The sequence below is a fragment of the Glarea lozoyensis genome, assembly GCF_000409485.1.
Source record: "Glarea lozoyensis ATCC 20868 chromosome Unknown GLAREA14, whole genome shotgun sequence".
NCBI lineage: Eukaryota > Fungi > Ascomycota > Leotiomycetes > Helotiales > Helotiaceae > Glarea > Glarea lozoyensis.
This window is the reverse complement of record NW_007360988.1, coordinates 1518171-1537271: the sequence shown is the minus strand read 5'-3', so window position 1 is coordinate 1537271 and position 19101 is coordinate 1518171. Positions and strand designations below refer to the sequence as shown.

Sequence of the window (19101 nt, the reverse complement as noted above, 5' to 3'; positions counted from 1 at the left end):
AGTGCTTCGCGCGACCGTTCGCCTGCTGCAGTCCATCACATCTGCCTGCACCTGCGTAATCGTACCCTGACACGCACATCCCGAGCGAGCGCAAAAAGAACTTCTCTTCAGCAACCTCCAAACCGCTCGTCTTGGACCCCGTCGCCATCATGGCGACTGTCATGGCACCGCGAGAACCCACAAACGGAGAAGCAACCAGGCCATCGCCCTCGGCTTCTTCTGCTTCGTCATCAACCGGCTCTCCAGAAAGCCGCCCAGTGCTGGCTCAGAATGGCCTCAAAATTCCTACCAACGACCTGACTCCCAATGGTCATGCTGCGCCACCATCAGAGCCACAGAGGCCAATCCCTGCCCATACTGCACCAGAAAAGCCTTCGATGACGAAGCGTTTGACTAGAATGTTCAGCACCAAGGATGCGACAAGAGGTGATGTTTCCTTAAACTCGTCCAACGGCACTTCTCCTTCGCACTCGACTACAAGACCAGAACGTCCAGACCGCACAGAGTCAGTATCGACCCGACCAGCCCCACCTTCCCGCAAAGCTTCAGCAACCGACAAGCTCGTACGAGCAGAGAAGACAGATAAAGCCACCACGGCGCCATCGAAGGACAAGAAGGGAGGAGGCAATGTCTCCTCCTTACGTTTTGTCTCCGGTCTCGATGTCCAGGGTGGACATGAACATCACCTCAAGAGCGCAAAGAGACAGGAGAAGCTCTCTGACATGTTTCGAAATGTCATCAGCGGCAAGCAGAGAAAGGACGAACATGCACACGAAAACGACCAGCAATTGTCGCTAATGTCGACCTGGGTTGACCAGCTGAAGAGCGAGCGGGACACATTGGCTACAGATAAAAAGGGAGGACCAAACGCATCAGCTACTCTCGTGGAGAAGTACGGCAAATGTCAAGAGATTGTTGGCCGCGGCGCTTTCGGAGTGGTCAGGATATCTCACAAACGAGCCGAGAATGGCAATGGAGAGCAATTGTACGCTGTGAAGGAATTCCGCCGTCGACCAGAGGAAAGCGAGAAAAAGTACAGCAAACGGCTCACTTCTGAATTCTGTATATCCTCATCATTACGACACCCCAATGTCATCCACACCCTCGACCTGCTCCAAGATTCGAAAGGTGATTATTGCGAGGTGATGGAGTTTTGTGCCGGTGGTGATCTCTACACACTGGTACTCGCCGCTGGAAAACTGGAGGTTACCGAAGCGGATTGCTATTTCAAGCAAATGATGCGCGGAGTTGAGTACATGCACGAGATGGGTGTTTCTCATCGTGACCTGAAACCTGAGAATCTGCTACTTACCACGAAGGGCGCGATCAAAATTACAGATTTCGGAAATGGCGAATGTTTTCGAATGGCCTGGGAAACGGATCCTCATATGGTTTCTGGTCTTTGCGGTTCTGCCCCTTACATTGCCCCCGAAGAGTACATCGAGAAAGAGTTTGATGCACGCGCTGTAGATGTCTGGGCTTGTGGTGTTATATATATGGCAATGCGTACCGGCCGTCATTTATGGCGAGTTGCAAAGAAGGACGAGGATGAGTTTTATGCAAAATACCTCGACGGGCGGAAAGACGAGGAGGGTTACGCTCCGATTGAGTCTTTGCACCGAGTAAGTGGAAAATCAGTTCTTCGTACAAAAGCTACTGACGAAGAGGAGGCTCGTTGCCGTAACGTTATATATTCCATCCTCGATCCTAACCCCAAACGTCGTATCACCTCATCCCAAATCCTGAAGTCTGAGTGGGGCCGCGAGATAAAAATATGTAAAGCTGGTGAAGAGGGTCTCTAACACGAATAGGCTGGGAGATATCAGCTTGAGGTAACCAACAAAGTTCTAACGATCAAATCACGCAGCAGCCACTCGATCAATACCTCAAACTCCCAGCACCATTCAGTGCCCTTTCCCAACTTTTCTTTCAAAACATATATTTACGCCCTAATGAACTTATCAAATTATCAATGGGACAAATGGGAGGCCGAGACTTGAATACAGTCTCGATTTTTATGGATGCATGGAGCAATGGTGTGATTATTGGCGTTTCTTTTATTTTCTTCTTTCACCACAAGCTCTTCATTACTCATTCAGAAAGACGGGAGCAAGCATGGTGCTAAACGACATCAATCTCTTCCTTTTATTCGATTCTTGTTCTCATGACTTTTTCCAACGGCAATTATGGGTACTTGCCCACGGCGTTTTTGGGTCCTTTACACGCGGCGGGAACATGCTAGGCCGATTCGAACAAAAGAAAAGGCTCAACGGGGAAGTCAATTCCAGTACCCAAGGGTTTTAGGCATCGTCGCTTTTTACGTTTTTCTATGGCAAGGTAGAAAGTTGGGTGGGGTGGACGGCTGCTTTTTGGGTGGCGGGCCTCATAGGTGAATGATTGGGATGGTTGGAGATCTAGTGGTTTCTGGACTGGAGAGTGGAGGTTGTGGATGAAGGGCTTTTTGTAGATAGAAAGAGAGACGACTGGGACGGATTGATTGGCTCACTTGTAGTGAGTGTTTGGTCTGTAGGGTATGAAATACAGATATGAATGGAATAAACGGTTCTTCGAGAATGAAGAATATTTCTAACAAAGTTTATTTGACTGTGCGGTTTGGTGATTCTTCTGACTGGTATGAAGCAATTGCACTTTTGCTGTGCGGTTTGGTGATTCTTCTGACTGGTATGAAACAATTACGCTTTTGCTGTGGATTCTATTATCCCGATTTATTTTGATTTAGTATAGGCAATAATGAATCAAACTTAGCTCAAACCAATTCTCCTAGTCAAGTCGAAGAACCATGATATTTGAAGAGTCTTGAAGATTCTGATAACTTTGATGATTTTTGATTATTTAATTGATTCTGATTGTCTTGATTACTTTTCTTATTTTAACCATGTCCTCTATTCTAATGACTTTAGTTGTTTTCAATTTTTTTTGGGATTACTTGGACACTTTCATACATCCACTACACTCCTCCATCCTAAGAAATGACACGCTTTCAAGAGATCTTCCGTCCTTGTAGCTTTTCACCGGACAAACACATTTCTCTTAATAATAAACTTAATCTACTTTATGGCTTGTATGAGATTCGGGAAAACGTTATGAGTAAATAAGTAGAGCTATGGGTATGTTTCAGAAGGTATGATGAAGAAAAGGGCGAATTTTTGTAGTAGTAGGAATCATAGCTTGAAATGAGATGAGGTGAGGTTAGCTGAAGGCCCTCTTTGGCTGTTCTTCTTTGGCTAGTGGGCAAATGATAGATGTATGTTGGTTGAATGACTTATCACTAATTTTAGTAAGCACTTAAATGTGGATGATATATACTCTAGTAATTTATGAACAACATAAGTAATTCAATACACCTGGCAAACCTAGATCCATAGATCATTCATCATATACAAAATTCTTAGGTTTCTGAATAGACGGAACACAAAATCACTTGAGAGGGAAGGGAAGTAGATGAGTTTCCCTTTCGACGCTCACAGATACTTTCGCTGAATAGGTAACAAAGGACTAGACATCGAGATGAGACTACTTCGATGTACAAAACATGATCTTACAATCAACCACTATGCTTGTAAATGTAAAGGGATATGAGAAGAAGGAGTGAAATGCATTTCATCTAATTCTAACGTCCATCTCACAACCTCCAATACGTCAAACACAAAAGCATATATTATGAACTCAACCATTTGACTCGGGTTGAAATACTGGAGATTAGGTAATAAAAACGATATCTCAACGTGCCGCTTTGTTGGTGTCCACCCTGGGCCCCTGCTTTAGTAATGGAATTAACTACAAGATGCTGGGGATTTTAGTTCTGGCTTTGTAAAAAGTTGTCGGAATCTGCAAGCAATCATATCAAGTAAGGAAAGGTGAATCAAGCTTTCATCTGAAGGAGGATGTTTCATGTGGTTTCTAGAATGGTAAACATACAAGTGAAAGAGGACATCAAGGACTAGTGCAACGAGTAATTTGAAGTGATGGACTAAGTTGTATCGAAACCGACCTGGGTTCACCGAGATCGGAATCGAATAAAATTAAACCTATCACACATAAAAGTAACCGTGACGACTTTGATCACCCCTTCACTATACTTTCAAGAAAGAGTCAATGGTATTCGACAGTATAAAAGTATTATATTAAATATACACATGTAATTCAAAACAATAATGACCACCCAAACACCACCCCCCACTAAAGCGACACCAGAGAAAAGAAGACGAAAACAAATAGCCCGGAAGCCTTCCGTTTGTGCTGTGCTCCAACAGGAATCAAAATAGGTATAAACACAAGCGTAGAAGTATCGAACAGAATAGAAGAAGGAAAAGTCGAGATTGTCCAAAACGACCCGAAGCAGAAGCACCAAAGTCAAAAAGCAGGCAGCAGCACGACCCGAAGATAGTAAAAAAAACTTTCCAATTCCGTTTCAATAAATGTGCCCTTAAACCCTATCATCCAAACCCATTCCATTTCATTCCATTCAAGCCCCTTGTTCATTTCATATCCAAAGTAATCCCACCTCATCATATCCCACCTGAAGTTCTTTCCAGAGCCCTTCCCTTCCCTCCCTTCATGTATAAATAACCCACCACGTTCATCGAATCGAAGTTAGCTCCCTTCATATCCCTTCTGTTGCCCCGTTCATAAACATGAAAAAATGTTGTGCACCTCACCAAATCCTGATAGTGTATTAACGCCAGTCCTGAAACCGACACAAGTGGCAAACAAACATCCCGTATGAGGTAAATTGTTTACGTCGAGAAGAGGTCTATTAACAGAAGAAGTAATATTGGCGATTTTCGAGCTATAAGCATCGCGGTGGAAAAAAGGCCTTCCCCTTAAACGAAGTTCCGGGTATCAGTGACCAGAAAAAAAGGCTAAGAAGCAGATAATATTAATCTCCCAAGCGGGAACAAAATTGCTCCTCCGCCGAATTGATTAGGAATGGAAGAGATCCCAAGCTCGATCACACAATTGCATAAATTCCTGCTTTTTCTTTTGCTGGGTGCTAGGACTGTCACGGCCTTCGCCAAATGGCCCTCTCCGTGACGTTGCTGGACCATTGCCCAAAGGTGGGCTGCCCCCTTCTTCGTACTCTGCTCTTTGACGTCGTCGGCCGCCACCACTTCTCTCTGAGTGCCGCATTGGATTACCGGTAAGAGGGGATGGGGGTGTTGGCGGTTGATGACCTCCATAATGGACAAGCTTTGGCAATAATTCCGGGCGACCGCCAGCGAGCTCTACTTGTGCTTCCTCTGCTGAGCGATACTCTCTTGGTCGCCCAGTATGGGTTGCCGTATGCGGTGGCTGTGGTTGACTATGGCCTGGGGAAGGAAAGGCAGGCCTTGAATTCGAATGGGACGAATTGGCTGCCGATGTTGTATTGTTCAATTGTGAAACAGATGTTCGTCCAGGCCCAGTAGGCTCACCCCCTCGGTGTGCACCGAGTCCATTCTCTGCGAACACATCTGTAATAGGTGGCAGCCGATTTGCAGTCTGTTGGGCAGGAACGTGGTGAATATGTGAAGTATTGGATAAATTGGATGGTTGATTTGCAATGTGACGAGTCAGAGGATGAGGTTGATGTCTTCCTGTGAAACTTTGGTTGAGTGGTGCGGATTGAATTACTCGTTCGTGAGCGAATTGCTCGTGTGATGGTGCTACAATGCTCAACCCTGGCGGAGCCTTTCTTCTCGATGTACCCGGCGTTTTCGCTCCGAAGACACCAAATTCTCTCTCTTTGGCACTTTCTGTGGGTGCATCACCTGGCTTCGCTGTTTGCTGTAACCTCGACTCGATGAGCTGTCTCTGCTGTTCTCGGACCGATATACTCCGCTGCAGCTGCTCTCTCATGGTTGGATCCTGTGTTACGAATCCTGGAGATAAACAAGCCAGTCCCACGTCTTGGATTCCGAGTCCTCCAGTATCTGCTCCTCTGCTCGTCAATTGACCTGGCGTCGGCCTCGAGGTGGCCGGGTTCACGCTGGATGTATTCTTGGTGAGGTCAAGCTTGCGTGGGCGATGTCGCGAGGTGGGCAAATCTGGCGAAGACAGCGGCTCTTTTTTTACGATTATTTTTGGTGGAACACCATTTCTCGATCTGCAATTATCGCGAAGTCAGTATTAATCTGACTAAGTGTCATAAAAGGTTTCTGGGGTATATCAGACGCACGCATTAGGTGAGGTTTTGGATGCAGGTGTCGTTTTGGGACTCCCGCTCCCTGTTCGTTGTGCATTATGGTTCGGGGTTGCCGAAGCAGATGTTCGCTGCGCGGGCGGGGATTTGGACGATGGACCATGAGGGACCATATCAGCGTACGATGATCGGTCGTGAGGTGCGGGCGACGGTGCCATGGCGATGACGGTACTCATCGCGTCTGGCGTGAGTGTATTGATGTAGATGTGTGTTCTGGCGCCTGCAATTATGCTTTTGCTGGCACTGCTCCTTCCTCTGCGCTGCTGATTTCGTTTTCGATGAGAGTCGGGTTCGTGCGTCTTGTGTGTTCCTTCCCAGCACGAAACGAGAGGACTTGTGCCACCAAAGCAGAGCGAACTGCTGCTGGCCTCGACTTTCGATTGTGGTGACAGAGGGGTGGAAGCGGAGGAGGTCGTCGTAGTGGTGGTGGGTGAGAAGGGAGAAGCGGGAGGGTATCGGTAGGGCGGTGGTTATCCAAGCCGGTGCAATCAACAAAACACCAGATGGAGGGATGTAAACGACGGTCGAGATCCAGAAGGAGAAAGTGGGAGAAGAGCGCAAAAAGAACAAAAGAACGGCGGTGGGATGGGAGCGGCGGGCGGATGGTTTTATGAATGGAGGATTTGAAGTTTTAGGTGTTTCAGAGACAGAGATATTAAGTGAAGAGGGGACTCTCCTCGTCCGTCCACCCCCTGTTCTGGTGGAGTGGGAGTCCCTCAGTCGCGCAGGGAGTCAGTCGCAGACTCGCAGCAGCAGCTCGTACCAGAGTGTCAGTGCTGATGGCTGAACCTTGTCTGCTTTGCGCCCACCACGGCAGCCATGAGCCCACTAGACTCCGTTTTGCCCTTTTGCTTTCTGCGGAAGATGAATCAATGCGCCAGCGACCATTCCCCAACCGTCGAACAGCAGCAGTCCAGTCGCTGCCAGCGACAGCCAGTTCCACGCCGGTGCTCTCAATGCAGCAGTGTCAGTCTCGGCGTGTCAATGGCGTCCTGTACGCTGCCGTTAGCATTAGTTTCAGCATCTACAGTATTAAAAGCACCTCGAAAGGAGCATTTCGTTGGCAGCAAAGTGGCGATGGAATAGCACCTCAGACAGACTGTCAGTGCGATGAGTATGAGTCGGATCTGACGCTGACGCAGCCACTGCAAAGAACGGCCAAGATCCAACGGCTCTGCTCCAATCACTTTGCGGAGAATCAATTCATCTACAGTAAGGTTTGAAGGTTTCTAACCTTCGCGAGGGGCTACCAGAACCTTCCTGTACAAGTACCTTTCGTACAGTATGAGGGACCATTAGTTCGTCAATAGACCCGTCGCTCGACTCGTTCCGCAGAGCTAAAACAAGACGACACTCCCAATGCTCATGCTAACAATCCTACTGCGAATTCTATGATTCAACAACTTGCTTCTTTTACGAAAAACATCTGATCGCACGAACAACCATTTTTCACGAGCTCTTCCCCAGCTCCTGGTGGAGCGATAACCCAGAGGATCGGAGGATTCTGCATGTGCGTCTGAAGTGTTTTCGCCCGTTTGGGAACTTTTCATGGGATATCAGAACATCAGCGCCGCGCTTGTTTGACCTTTCTGCAGAGGATATTATTAAGACTGGGGATCATCTATATAACGCGGCCTATTTCGTCTCATTCTGGAAAGAAGCCTCGAAGAGATTGTGAGAGGCTGGTGCCAGAGTTTCAGAGAAATCTACCATACTACAAGCTCTAAACTGCACTCTGCAAGAACCTGTGGATTCAAGCAGGAACCTACATTAGTGGGCAGAGCTGGCTGGAGAAAAGCGTAAGATCAGCTGAATTGAGAGCGAGCACCGAGGCAATGGCTTTTTGCACCAAACTTTTGAGCTTTTGGTCCTACTGACTGCTGTATATAAAATTCCTCGAACGAGAAGGTATACACGGATGGGTGCATCGTGAGTCGTGACTGGTTCTTTCGCCCTCTCCTCGCCCTCTGTACGCCGCATGAGGAGTTTTTCGAGTGCTGAATTGTTCTGAGTGGACCGACGCGACTGGATAGGTCGACAGGCAAAGCCAAAAGGACACCGCGCTGTTGGGTTTCGAGTTTCTGCGACCTGAGAGGCCCACCGCCCACCACATCCCAGATCTGCAGGATCTCAAATTCAATATTTCGGATGTTCCATGCATAACCTTACCGGTCAGATTTATCCGTCGTCTATGGCCTTGCATATTGCGAACCGTTTCAATACATCCGTAAGGCTTCCCCTCGGCCCTTGAATTTAATATATATCATACCCGAAACGGTTATCACAATCTCAGAGCTTCAGCCAAGTGAAAACAGAGGCACTCAATTTTGTAATAACGGATGTTTCCAATAATGTTTGGAGCATCAGACCCGTCATGAGCATCCCCTTTGCAAAGAAAATTGACAGGTTCCACGACAAGCAATAAATCTTCGGACTCAAATCCAATAGGACACGATGAGCTACACAACCAACGGATGGCATCACTCGGCATGAGCTCTCCGCGCTTCAAGAGGGCAACGTTGAATTTTGCGTATCGTGATCTTCCGATAACTTTCTCAGCAAGCGATCTCAGATTCATCCTTGAAAGGCGCGATGGCACAGGATCCACACACGCCAATCGAAACAAGGTTGCATTTAGAGGAAACATCCGCTTCTGAACTGTGACCAACCACACGCCGACAAGATCGACTTTTCATGAAACGCGGCTCAGCCGCCTCCTCCAATGGCAGGACCCATCTCCTAACGCGTGAGAAAGATAGTCACGTTGTTTACCCCGAATGCTCTCGACTACTGTCTCAGGTACAACCCCGAGGCTCGACATAAAGGACCATCATACGAGATTGTAGGAGCAGAATCGGACAAATCTTTGGAAACGGCCTGGGGGTCTCCGCGACGGAAACACTTGCGCCACTTCTGATATATCAACAATCCGATCCAGCAAGGCACAGCCTGTGCGGAATATTGAACACGCAAACTTAGAAAGATGAAATAAAAATGTTTGCAAAACAGGGGAGTTCACGTCAAAATATTGGCAGTCGAAACAAAACTCCTGAACCAAGGAGTGAGCGTGCACCCTGGCCTGTTCCTGTCATCAAATCGTCAAGCTTCTCCTGTGCTTTGCCGCGCGGTAGAAAATATTGATATGTAAGAAACCTTCTTTCCGCGTTAGGAAATCCAACAGAACCTTTCCCCTGATGACGTGCCATATGAGAGAATCCTTAATCGATAAGTAATGCTCCCCTCGCTGGAAGTCAACCGGGCAAATCATCGCGGAGGACCAACACCGTGTAGCCGCTGTCAAGCATCGCGATCTGCTTCAAGGCTGAGGACGCAAGACTCATAGAACTTGCAGGATATTTGACATATCTTCGCGCTCTGCGAGACGGTTGGTGTTTGGTGTGGAATAGAAGGAATCGACAATTAGGTCAAGATTTTTGAATTCCATGTTTCTAGGCGTTCGTGTCTAAAACCTTGAAGCAACACCCTAGACTGGTGAAAATCCCAAGGAAAATTGGACGTGATGGGTTTTATCCAAGATTGGAAAGACCTGATCAGCCTCATCTCAAGCTGAAGCAACTTTGCTCCGGAGGACCGCATTCATGTTGATTCGTTGTGATCCCCAACTCGAGGAGTACAAAATACATCGGCGCCGGAATATTTCGCCACCCGCGATTATGTAAGACCCCTCCAAAAATTCCCAAAACTTTCGAGCATGACGAAGCGCATGCGACAATCGAACTCACTGCCACTACATAAGAACTATGGCGCCGAAAAACTCAAAGAAAGCGGCAGAAGCTGCACCTCCAGCTCCAGAATCCGATGTCGAAATGGATTATGGTTCCCCGTCGAACGAGGTTCTCATAGATGAGAATAGCCCGCAGGAGTTGGCGAAAAAGGAACAGAGGATACGAGTTGTATGTTTGCCATTTACATTATGGCAAAGGCAGGAAGTTTTGCTAATTGGTAAAATAGCTTCCCGGTTCTTCAGCAACAGCCGCGAGTTTCGAGTTTAAGGACGAGGATCATACTTTAGGGAATGCGCTGCGATATATCATTATGAAGAAGTATGTAATTTTGTGACATGGGGATTCACACAGTTCGAGGTTGTGGGGTTAGGCATGAAGGGAGGATCCATTGCTAACACTGTAATCTTTCAGTCCCGAAGTAGAGTTTTGTGGTTATTCGATACCACATCCTTCAGAACCTCTAATGAATATCCGAATTCAAACATACGGTTCGTTAATCATCAGGATCTAATCGTTAGATAAGACTGACTGTATATTTAGAGGGTACGACGGCTTCGGAGGCTTTAGAGAAGGGGTTCAAAGATCTCATGGACCTTTGCGATGTAGTAGCCGACAAATTCGTAGAAGCCCAAATCGAATTCGCTGAAGAAAACCCAACAGAAGTTTAATACTGGCGGGAAACACATGACTGCATTGCATGGCGTATTGGTAAAAGATAGCACGGAGTCTGGATTTATGGTTCAATTGGGATATGTACAGGCTATGAAATATTGGCACATTCAGTTGCGACCCTGTATTGATGTTAGTCCATGACATATTTAAGGATCTTATAGAGCTCACCTCTAAGAAACCAGACATGAAATTCTGTGGCAGTTTTGAGTTTGGATCTTCGTCTGATCGGAAATACTTCAGAATATGTGGTAGTTGTTTCCAGTAATTGAGTGTCTCCTATAAATCATTTTAGCTTCTGAATCCATAGAATATAAAGCAACGAGACGGAACGCCCGAGGCACCACTCTGGAAACCCGTGTATGCTCAAACATATCCAACCCCACACCCACAAGCTCGGCATAACAGCTCATTGCACAATCCCGAAGTAATTGGTGGTAGGCTTCAAAACCAGAGTGTGTTCGAACTCGAGCCAAGCGTTCTGGCTATTCTTGCAATTGAGTCATAGCCCAAATCTTGTATATCACTACTTTCCCTCGATTTCATATTCCCAAACAAAATCGACTAACCTGGAACTCGCTGTGACTCTGGAATAACAACACATCCACAACCCCAATCTGATTGACGTATCGATGCCTCTCAAACTCCTGCCGCATCTTATTTCGTAATTGAGCCACTGGTATACTGAGCGAGTACATCGTTTGAATCTCCGGTGCCTGTCAAGCATTAGTACACATCCAGCCTCCTCTTTCCACCCCCATATGAGCCCCATCCAGACTCAGCTCAACTGAGAATACAAGGAATCGAACGGCATCGTAGAATAACATACAGCACGAATCCACTCCCGGTAATTCTTCAAGACCCTCCTCTGCGCATCGTGCCAATTGACAGCTACACCGCGAATATTAGCACCATTTGTACTTCAGACATGGCACCAAATACTTACATTGGCGCGTCCTTTGCGCGAGATATGTTGGATTGATAACCATCTTGTCGTCGTAGTTAGAATAAAGCTTTCATGCAAGTTCAATGTTCTTGAAGCTCGGAATGAGGTTGAAGCGGGCCATTTAGTGCCTTAGTAATAAGGCCGCCACAGGCCTACCCCTGCAACTAGCGTTACGTCGGTCTAGCAGAAGGCTGAGATTTGGGTTGAAGCCTCGACCTTCATACCCCACCACATCCCTAGAACCAGATCAAATCCACAAATTCCTCAGAATCTCTCAGACGAAAGCCTATCCCCTCCCCTCCGATACCTCCACACAGATTAAAGCAATGCCCGCGATCCGCCATGCATCGAAGCGTAAAGCGCCCCCCGCCGGCTTCTCAGACATTGAGGACGACCTCCTCATCTTCTCGAACAAGATGAAAGACGCCGAGAATGCCACGTCCGTAAACGTCCCTCGACATGCCGTACACTGGCCCATATTCCAAATTTCACATCAGCGGTCACGATACGTGTACGAGCTATACTATGAGAAAGAGGCGATCTCGAAACAATTGTATGATTGGTTGTTGAAGAATGGGTACGCTGATGCGATGTTGATTGCGAAGTGGAAGAAGACGGGGTATGAGAAGGTATGTGTACTATTATATTGAGTTTTGAGGAGTTAGAGAAGGGATTTAGAAGGATGTTATGTTGACTAGGGTTCTAGTTATGCTGTTTGCGGTGCGTACAGACTAAGGAGACCAACTTCAACTCTACGTGTATATGCCGTGTTCCAAAGGCTCAGATGAAAGAGGACCAGAAAGTAGAGTGTGTAAGCTGTGGGTGCAGAGGATGTGCGTCGAGCGATTGAAGTGTCTATCAGAAAAGAGGCATATGGAAATTTAAATCATGGAGTCGCTATAAAATGGCTAGAGACCTAGCCAGGGGGTCCGCTATTCTGGATACCCAACGGACATGTATGGACAAGGAAGCGCTGGATATTATAAATTCAGCAGGGCAAGGTGTCGCGGCGAGCGGTTTTGTTGTCGATGGAGTTATACAAAGGTTCTTGCTCTTTCTTGACCGCCAGCAAGCATGTTTGCTGACTCTCATCACACAGTGTAGCTGAAGCTATCTCACATGATCAAAGATGCAGGCATTTGAATTCAGTTCCAAGTCTTATTTCTGGTTTCAACATCACGGTATTCGGGTGGTTAGCTAACTTGAAATTCCCAATTTTCACCCTATACCGCGCCAGAATGTTTATTACCTATTACTTGTAATTCCTCTACCAGAACCCCCTTGCTGAACCCCCTTCGCTCGTGTAAAACATTGGTATATCTTGAAAATCGCTAAGCACTCTTTCCTGCTGCATGGTCATTTTTCTTCTCCGTAGCCTTTTGAATTAGACTGTTGATGGCAGAACCACCCCTCTCCTGTAGATCTTTCCCAACCTCTTTAGTGTCGCTCATCAGCTTTGCGGCAAGCTCAGAGAATGTTTGATTTGCCTTGGGCTGTTTCTCGCTCGGAATATCCTTGTCATTTTGATTCTCAGTACCCCTTTGATCAACGGGTGTCTGGTCTTGTTTATCCCGGGCACGCTCAAGTAGTGATTTGAACCCGGTGTGGGATCCAAAAGTCTCGGCAAATTTTGGTACCTTGATCATGTTGTCGTCTGTAGTGTACCTCTTTATACGATCGACTCGGCGGGTAAGGTAGACCTTCGCAGTGCTGCCCTGCGCTGCACGGATACGCTCAACTTCCTGCTCATACGCAGTATCATAGATACTAAATTCTGCTGCTGTTGGAGACTCAGCCACTTGATTAAACGCACCACTCTCAGCCATGACATCGTCTTCAGCGTCACCAGCACCAATACCAAGAAATAAAGGCTGTTCATCCAATGGGTCATGCGCGTGGCCCTTTTCACCGAACGAGTCCACACGTGGTAGTTCGCCGGCGCTACTGGTACTCGTCTGTGATCTCTGACGATCCACGGACTGCTGATCGATTGAGACCATTGACGAATCGACACGATTGTCCATAGTTTTCACTGCGTCACTTAGCCTCAAGTCATGATGGACACCTTGAGCGCTGAGAACTGATTCAATGGGCCGTCGGTCATCGAGATCTAAGCTTTTTGTTTCGTGTAAAGTCTGAGGACGCCCTTGCGCTGGATCCTTCTTCTCGGCGAGACTTCGAAGGTTATAAAGAGTAGTCTCGGGCGACTTTACGGAGCGCATACCCTTTCCAAGAATACCTTGTAGTCCACCTGGCGGTCTTCGATCATCAACAAGTCCTTTAAACTTCTTGACTGCTTTCATCTGCGTTCCAAACTTAGTACAGGTGCGTTATGAGTTATAAGATCACGTACCATTGTCAGGAGATTCCTCATCTTGCTCGTGATAGCGTGGTTGACTTCGATATCACTAGGGGGCTCGACTAGATCCGCTGTATTTTCTTCCGCAGATAGGAGAGGATCAGTTCCTCCCTTAGTTACCCATGGATGATTCTGTAGAGCGATGAGTCTAGCGTTGGCCGAGGAAGGAATTTCAACTTACTCGAATTTCTGGCATTTTGATTCTCTTCTCGGGATCTTTAGTTAAAAGCCTCCGCATCAGATCACAGAAATCGGGATCGTTTTCCGATTCAATGTTGATATCATCTGATTTTATCGCTTCGTACAGTTCCAAGACGCCAGTTTTCTCGAATGGGATTTTGCCAAATCTGAGACAATAAAGAGAGACCCCCATCGACCAGATATCAGCAGCTTTGCCGGAGATATCTCCATGCTTTGTAACACAGAGCTCTGGAGGTAGAAAAGCTGGTGATCCAGCTGACTTTGCTGTGAGCATCTCGGATTGCTTTTCGAACATTTCTGACACGCCAAAGTCGACAATCTTCAATACATCGTCATCTGTCAATAGAAGATTATCCGGCTTGATATCTCGATGAGCTACTCCTTGGGCATGTACTTGATAACATCATGTTAGCAAATGCATGAACAAGGGCCGTGTGAGTAACGTACAGTATTCAATGCCAAGAATCAAATCACGGAACCAGCATCTACAACTTTCCATATCATATGGATCTGCTTGTTCTCCAAGCCCAACCTTCATAACGACGCCCTTTTTGCACATCTCGAGCACCATATATAATGAATCTTCTTCAGGATCGTCTAGAACCTCAATAAGGGACACCAAGTTGGGGTGATTTAGCTTCTTCATGATGGCAATCTCTTCCTTTATTAGATATAAGGGATTGCCTTTCTCTTCTCCGTTGTGTATATCGGACGCTGGGTGGCGGTGTAACGGAGCATTGAACCCAAGACCAGCCGCCAGATGCCCAGGTCTTCGACCTGCTGCGTGAGGCCTTCTTAGAATATTCGACTGTGCTCGCTTTCGAAGCCGTGACTTTGAGAACTCTTTGACTGCCTAGCGTTGTGTTAAAGCTATCCGAGGCCATCACGTTTGTAAAGAAATTAATCTCACATATTCCTTTCCATACTGGTCGACAGCCAGATGAACGGCACCAAACGAGCCTCGTCCAATCTCATCCTTGATGATGTACTGATTGATTCTATGCTCCCCACGTCCATCATCCTCATTGTTCGTATATTCAGACTTCGCATTGAGTGTTTCCTTCACTTGCTTGTGGTACGAGGCTTGTCGCTTATGGTGCCTCAGTGGGGAGTGATATGCGGGAGCAGAGCTACGAGCTTATCAGCTTCAAAATCCCATTCTCAGCTCAGGCCAAATGGAACGCACAGGTGTTGTAGAATAGGAGGTCGTCCGCTTTCTGTATCGCCAGCGACATCAAGAGAAATACCTAAAGCTGGTCAGTCTCCCTCAACCTTGTGGTCCAAGCAGCATGATCATACCATGTGAAGGCAGAATCCCCGCTTGTTCTTCCTTGCGTGTGATGTCCCCAGCATGGACTGGTTCTGGACAACCGTCTGCGGATTGGCTCATAGCTGAAGTGATAGGAACTGTGTCCACATGTTCGGTGGGTGAGAAATATCGAAGTGCGAGTGTAGAAGTAATGCGCTGGACCGTTGGTTTACCTAAAATATAGTGTTCGTGAGGCTGAACGGCGGACCTGCAAGATGCTGTAGCGACTGAAGAGCGCTCGGACACTGAGGGGCAGAGTGGCAGCTTTCAGAGCTTCTAGCTGGGGCTTGGCGAAAGCTTGATTGTAACGGCCAACTGCACGAAAATGGAACTTGGGGGTCTTCGCGCTTGTCTTTCTGGGTCTTGCACTCCGAACAAATAGACAGCCTCATTTCCAGCCTGTTCTCTGGTACCCTGAGCTGTGACAACATGGTTGTCTACAGTTTCTACATTTTCGACCGGCACAGTACGTTTCTGGGCATCTGAACCCTCTCTGTTACCCAGCTAATTCTCAAACAGCGGAGTGCATTTACCAGCGGCTCTGGAACCGTCAGGAAAGACCCCTTTCAGACTCCGGAACAGCAGCTCGCCCACTATCAGATGCGAATGTATCGAGTAACGGCGCGCCGCCTCCCGATCTGGGGCCCGCGAGGGCGCGACCGTCGAGATTAAGCGCCAAAGACGATGCGAAGCTTATATTTGGAACTGTGTTCTCGTTGCGAAATATGGTTAGGAAGCTCGGAGGGCCAGATGACAGGTAAGGGAATGCATGCATCAAATGCGCTGTTGGAGCCTACGCCATGATACTGTTGAGGAGCTAGTTGTGTAAAAGTCGAATCTTCGGGGAGCTGTCCCATGAAATGCTACTTTGCGCGGCAATAGAGAGAACCGTCCCAGTTGCACAATCAGGAAAGGAAGACTAACAAGACAATCCAGCTTTATTTCATACCGGACAGGCCAATACAAACTACATTATTACGAGACTCCGACGAGCATAAAATTCGTCATGCTCACGGATACGCAAAGCTTAAATATGAGAAATGTGCTACATCAGATATATGTAAATCTCTACGTGGAATTCGGTAAGTCCACGTGCAATACAATACTGCACATGTGGACCGCTGACATATTTATCAGTCGTCAAAAATCCCTTGTCACCGGTAGAACATCCAGGAGGCGAGGGAGTAGCGAATGAACTCTTTGAGCTGGCCTTAGATCAATTCGTGAAAGGTGTTCTCTAGATTCCTGACAAAATGCTGATTAGCAATGGTATATGAAGTATATGATCAAGCATTTAAGGGCGTTGGCGAGGATTGCCATTGGGGGCGTTTGGTTGCTAAATATCATTAAATTCATACCATCGGGAGTGGCATGTATCTGGTATCGTACACATCTTAGTCCTGCTAAAAACACAACATTCGAGTTCCAACCATTACACATATCCACAACCAACCAAGCCTGGTTAACCCCCGAACTCCAACCGATCCTTTTACGGTGCTCTGGTTTTTTCAACTGTCTCCATAGCATTCCCCCATGCGCTTTCCAAAGCACCAATTGGATCGATGTTTACTACACTTTCTTGCAGTGATGATATCGTTTCTGCGGCTTTGCCCTTCCCTAATAGGGATTCTGTTCCAGGCACCTCTTCCTCGGGTGGGCGGATCTCGCTCTCCCAATTTGACGAGTACACGACCGCTGCGAATCCCTCTAAATCACGGACTTGTTCCATCGCTTGGAGATACTCATTTGGCACACCATTTCCAATCGAGTGCGCTTGTCGCGTCAGAATGGCTAAAACAATTGGTAGTTTGACTTTGGTATCAACTACCTCCGTGATCCGTGGCCCATCAATATCTGAAATTTCGGGGACTGGTGGCATTTTAAATGCCTGCTGAGCTACTTTCTGGTCAACTAGCGTTGAATAGCCAGCGTCTAGCAACAATGTCAAGACGTGAGAAAAAGGCGGCGAGTCGACCAAGTCTGAGGTCTCGTCGATAAGGCGGCGAAGAGGAGCGATTTCAGAAGTTGATCTATCGGAGGCCATACCAGACTCCTTCAACACGAAGTCCTCCTGATCCTTTGGGGGGAGCACATATTCTAGCCATCCTCCAGCGTTCCGCTCCGCTTCCGTGGCGCCTTCCACTCGCTTTCGGACCTCCAAAGTCAATTCGGAGAACCTTTCCATAGTAATATCGTCTCTGATACTTAGCGCACCAAATACCTCTTTCACTGCCTCTTCTACTTTCAACATCACCTGCTTCCATCCACGATGTAACAACCACCAGCTAAACGTCAAATATTGCCTATTTGTTTCGAAGTCGTTACCATAGGCCTGGTCAGAATTATCGTCGTCATGATTTTCCAAGCTAATGGTAGATTGTTCCATCCCCCCCGAAGCCAACGACACCACGCTGGAAAGATAACTCCTTCGCCCAAGGAGATTTAGTTGTATGCGAGTAAGCAAAGTCAGCAAGGCCAAGGTGTAGATGAGCGTAAATGATCGGGTGATGGCTACAAGAAGTGAGCAAACGTCATCATATCACTTAAGTATTGCCTTACCACTAATCTTAAGATCATTCCAGAGTTGCATCTTGGTTTTCCGGGCTTTCTGAACTTGCTGCCCACCATCTTGGGGTCCGTCTCCTACTACCGCTTGGGATGGAACGCCCATCTGACTAGCATGAATTCCACTTTCACTCTGTGAGCTTATCATGCTCTTGCCATCGTCGACATCAGTCACACTCGGCGGCCCAGATCCCAACTCTGAAGGGTGTGGCTCCCCATTTCTAGCTAGCTTAGCTGCTTTCTGTTGCTGCAGCTCAAAAGTTATTCTCTCAGTTTCCAATTCCGCAAGTATATTATCTGTCGCAGTGGGAAGTAAGGCGAGGACAGTGAAGGTGCAATCCTCTTGATTTTGTTCAAATCGCCTCCGTAAGCTATCAAGCCATCAGTACTAATACTTCGACCGTCTATGAAATGCTCACTTTTCTCTTGCGATGCGATCTGAACTCATGCGCTCCCTCACATCGGATATTTTCCCCAAGACATATTGTGTGACAACATAACCAGCACCGACAACTCCAATACCCACAGCTAATGGAGTCCTATTCCGCTTAAGCCATCTTCTTGAAGCAGATAACATGGCTTCGGTGAAATTGAGATCTTTATAACATGCCGCACAATTAATCTGTTTGCGTGGGGATTTGGGCAAGGCGAGGATTAGATCATGAAAGAGGAGGCTGGCAATTCAAGGATGATACGCGCCTTGGTGGCCGAGGTCGACAGAGGCACGAGATAGCCGGCCCGAGCTCCCTAGTTTTGGGGAACCTTTTCGGACGGAAAGCTGCTTACGATAACGTGGGTTTTTAATAAAGAGACAACATTTACAGTCTAAACTTTAATCTATGAAGGTAGCTTTCTGAAACTTTCCTGCGAATACATAAATGTGTTTTCACGAATGGTAAAAATAACAACCTAAGTGAAGTATTACAGTATACTAAAGTAGCAAGGGTGCCATTCGGGGCCGGGGCCGGGCCCGGGGGTGATTCAAGATAAGCCACATAGCATCACAAGCCACATACTCTACCCCTCCATTCTCAAACTCGAAACTCAACTCTTTGAAGGACCAGCCATAACCCTCTATCTCTTTCCGGCATCTACACGCACGAA

General features: G+C 47.1%; 8 protein-coding genes across 8 annotated transcripts; 4 read left to right on the top strand and 4 right to left on the bottom strand.

The window, feature by feature from the left end:
- Positions 1-149: 149 nt before the first annotated feature.
- GLAREA_07113 (Protein kinase-like (PK-like)) lies at positions 150-1802 on the top strand (the record flags this gene model as incomplete). The annotated part of the gene is made up of 1 exon (XM_008081061.1): positions 150-1802. One exon carries the CDS (start codon positions 150-152, stop codon positions 1800-1802), a length of 1653 nt encoding a protein of 550 aa, XP_008079252.1.
- A 3142-nt stretch (positions 1803-4944) lies between these two features.
- Positions 4945-6378, bottom strand: GLAREA_07112 (uncharacterized protein; the record flags this gene model as incomplete). The annotated part of the gene is made up of 2 exons (XM_008081060.1): positions 4945-6106; positions 6179-6378. 2 exons carry the CDS (start codon positions 6376-6378, stop codon positions 4945-4947), a joined length of 1362 nt encoding a protein of 453 aa, XP_008079251.1.
- A 3585-nt stretch (positions 6379-9963) lies between these two features.
- Positions 9964-10616, top strand: GLAREA_07111 (RBP11-like subunits of RNA polymerase; the record flags this gene model as incomplete). The annotated part of the gene is made up of 4 exons (XM_008081059.1): positions 9964-10116; positions 10175-10266; positions 10360-10436; positions 10489-10616. 4 exons carry the CDS (start codon positions 9964-9966, stop codon positions 10614-10616), a joined length of 450 nt encoding a protein of 149 aa, XP_008079250.1.
- A 111-nt stretch (positions 10617-10727) lies between these two features.
- On the bottom strand, positions 10728-11606 carry GLAREA_07110 (NADH-ubiquinone oxidoreductase 14.8 kDa subunit; the record flags this gene model as incomplete). The annotated part of the gene is made up of 5 exons (XM_008081058.1): positions 10728-10739; positions 10789-10896; positions 11187-11333; positions 11447-11508; positions 11564-11606. The coding sequence occupies 5 exons, from the start codon at positions 11604-11606 to the stop codon at positions 10728-10730; spliced, it is 372 nt and encodes a 123-aa protein (XP_008079249.1).
- Positions 11607-11889: 283 nt separating this feature from the next.
- On the top strand, positions 11890-12213 carry GLAREA_07109 (cell cycle control protein cwf14; the record flags this gene model as incomplete). Its single annotated transcript, XM_008081057.1, has 1 exon — positions 11890-12213. The coding sequence occupies one exon, from the start codon at positions 11890-11892 to the stop codon at positions 12211-12213; it is 324 nt and encodes a 107-aa protein (XP_008079248.1).
- A 681-nt stretch (positions 12214-12894) lies between these two features.
- GLAREA_07108 (Protein kinase-like (PK-like)) lies at positions 12895-15513 on the bottom strand (the record flags this gene model as incomplete). Its single annotated transcript, XM_008081056.1, has 7 exons — positions 12895-13866; positions 13917-14054; positions 14104-14516; positions 14571-14976; positions 15034-15253; positions 15310-15370; positions 15423-15513. The coding sequence occupies 7 exons, from the start codon at positions 15511-15513 to the stop codon at positions 12895-12897; spliced, it is 2301 nt and encodes a 766-aa protein (XP_008079247.1).
- A 348-nt stretch (positions 15514-15861) lies between these two features.
- GLAREA_07107 (SNARE-like protein) lies at positions 15862-16673 on the top strand (the record flags this gene model as incomplete). The annotated part of the gene is made up of 4 exons (XM_008081055.1): positions 15862-15898; positions 15952-16189; positions 16369-16514; positions 16570-16673. The coding sequence occupies 4 exons, from the start codon at positions 15862-15864 to the stop codon at positions 16671-16673; spliced, it is 525 nt and encodes a 174-aa protein (XP_008079246.1).
- Positions 16674-16921: 248 nt separating this feature from the next.
- On the bottom strand, positions 16922-18574 carry GLAREA_07106 (uncharacterized protein; the record flags this gene model as incomplete). Its single annotated transcript, XM_008081054.1, has 3 exons — positions 16922-17943; positions 17992-18368; positions 18417-18574. The coding sequence occupies 3 exons, from the start codon at positions 18572-18574 to the stop codon at positions 16922-16924; spliced, it is 1557 nt and encodes a 518-aa protein (XP_008079245.1).
- Positions 18575-19101: the final 527 nt, after the last annotated feature.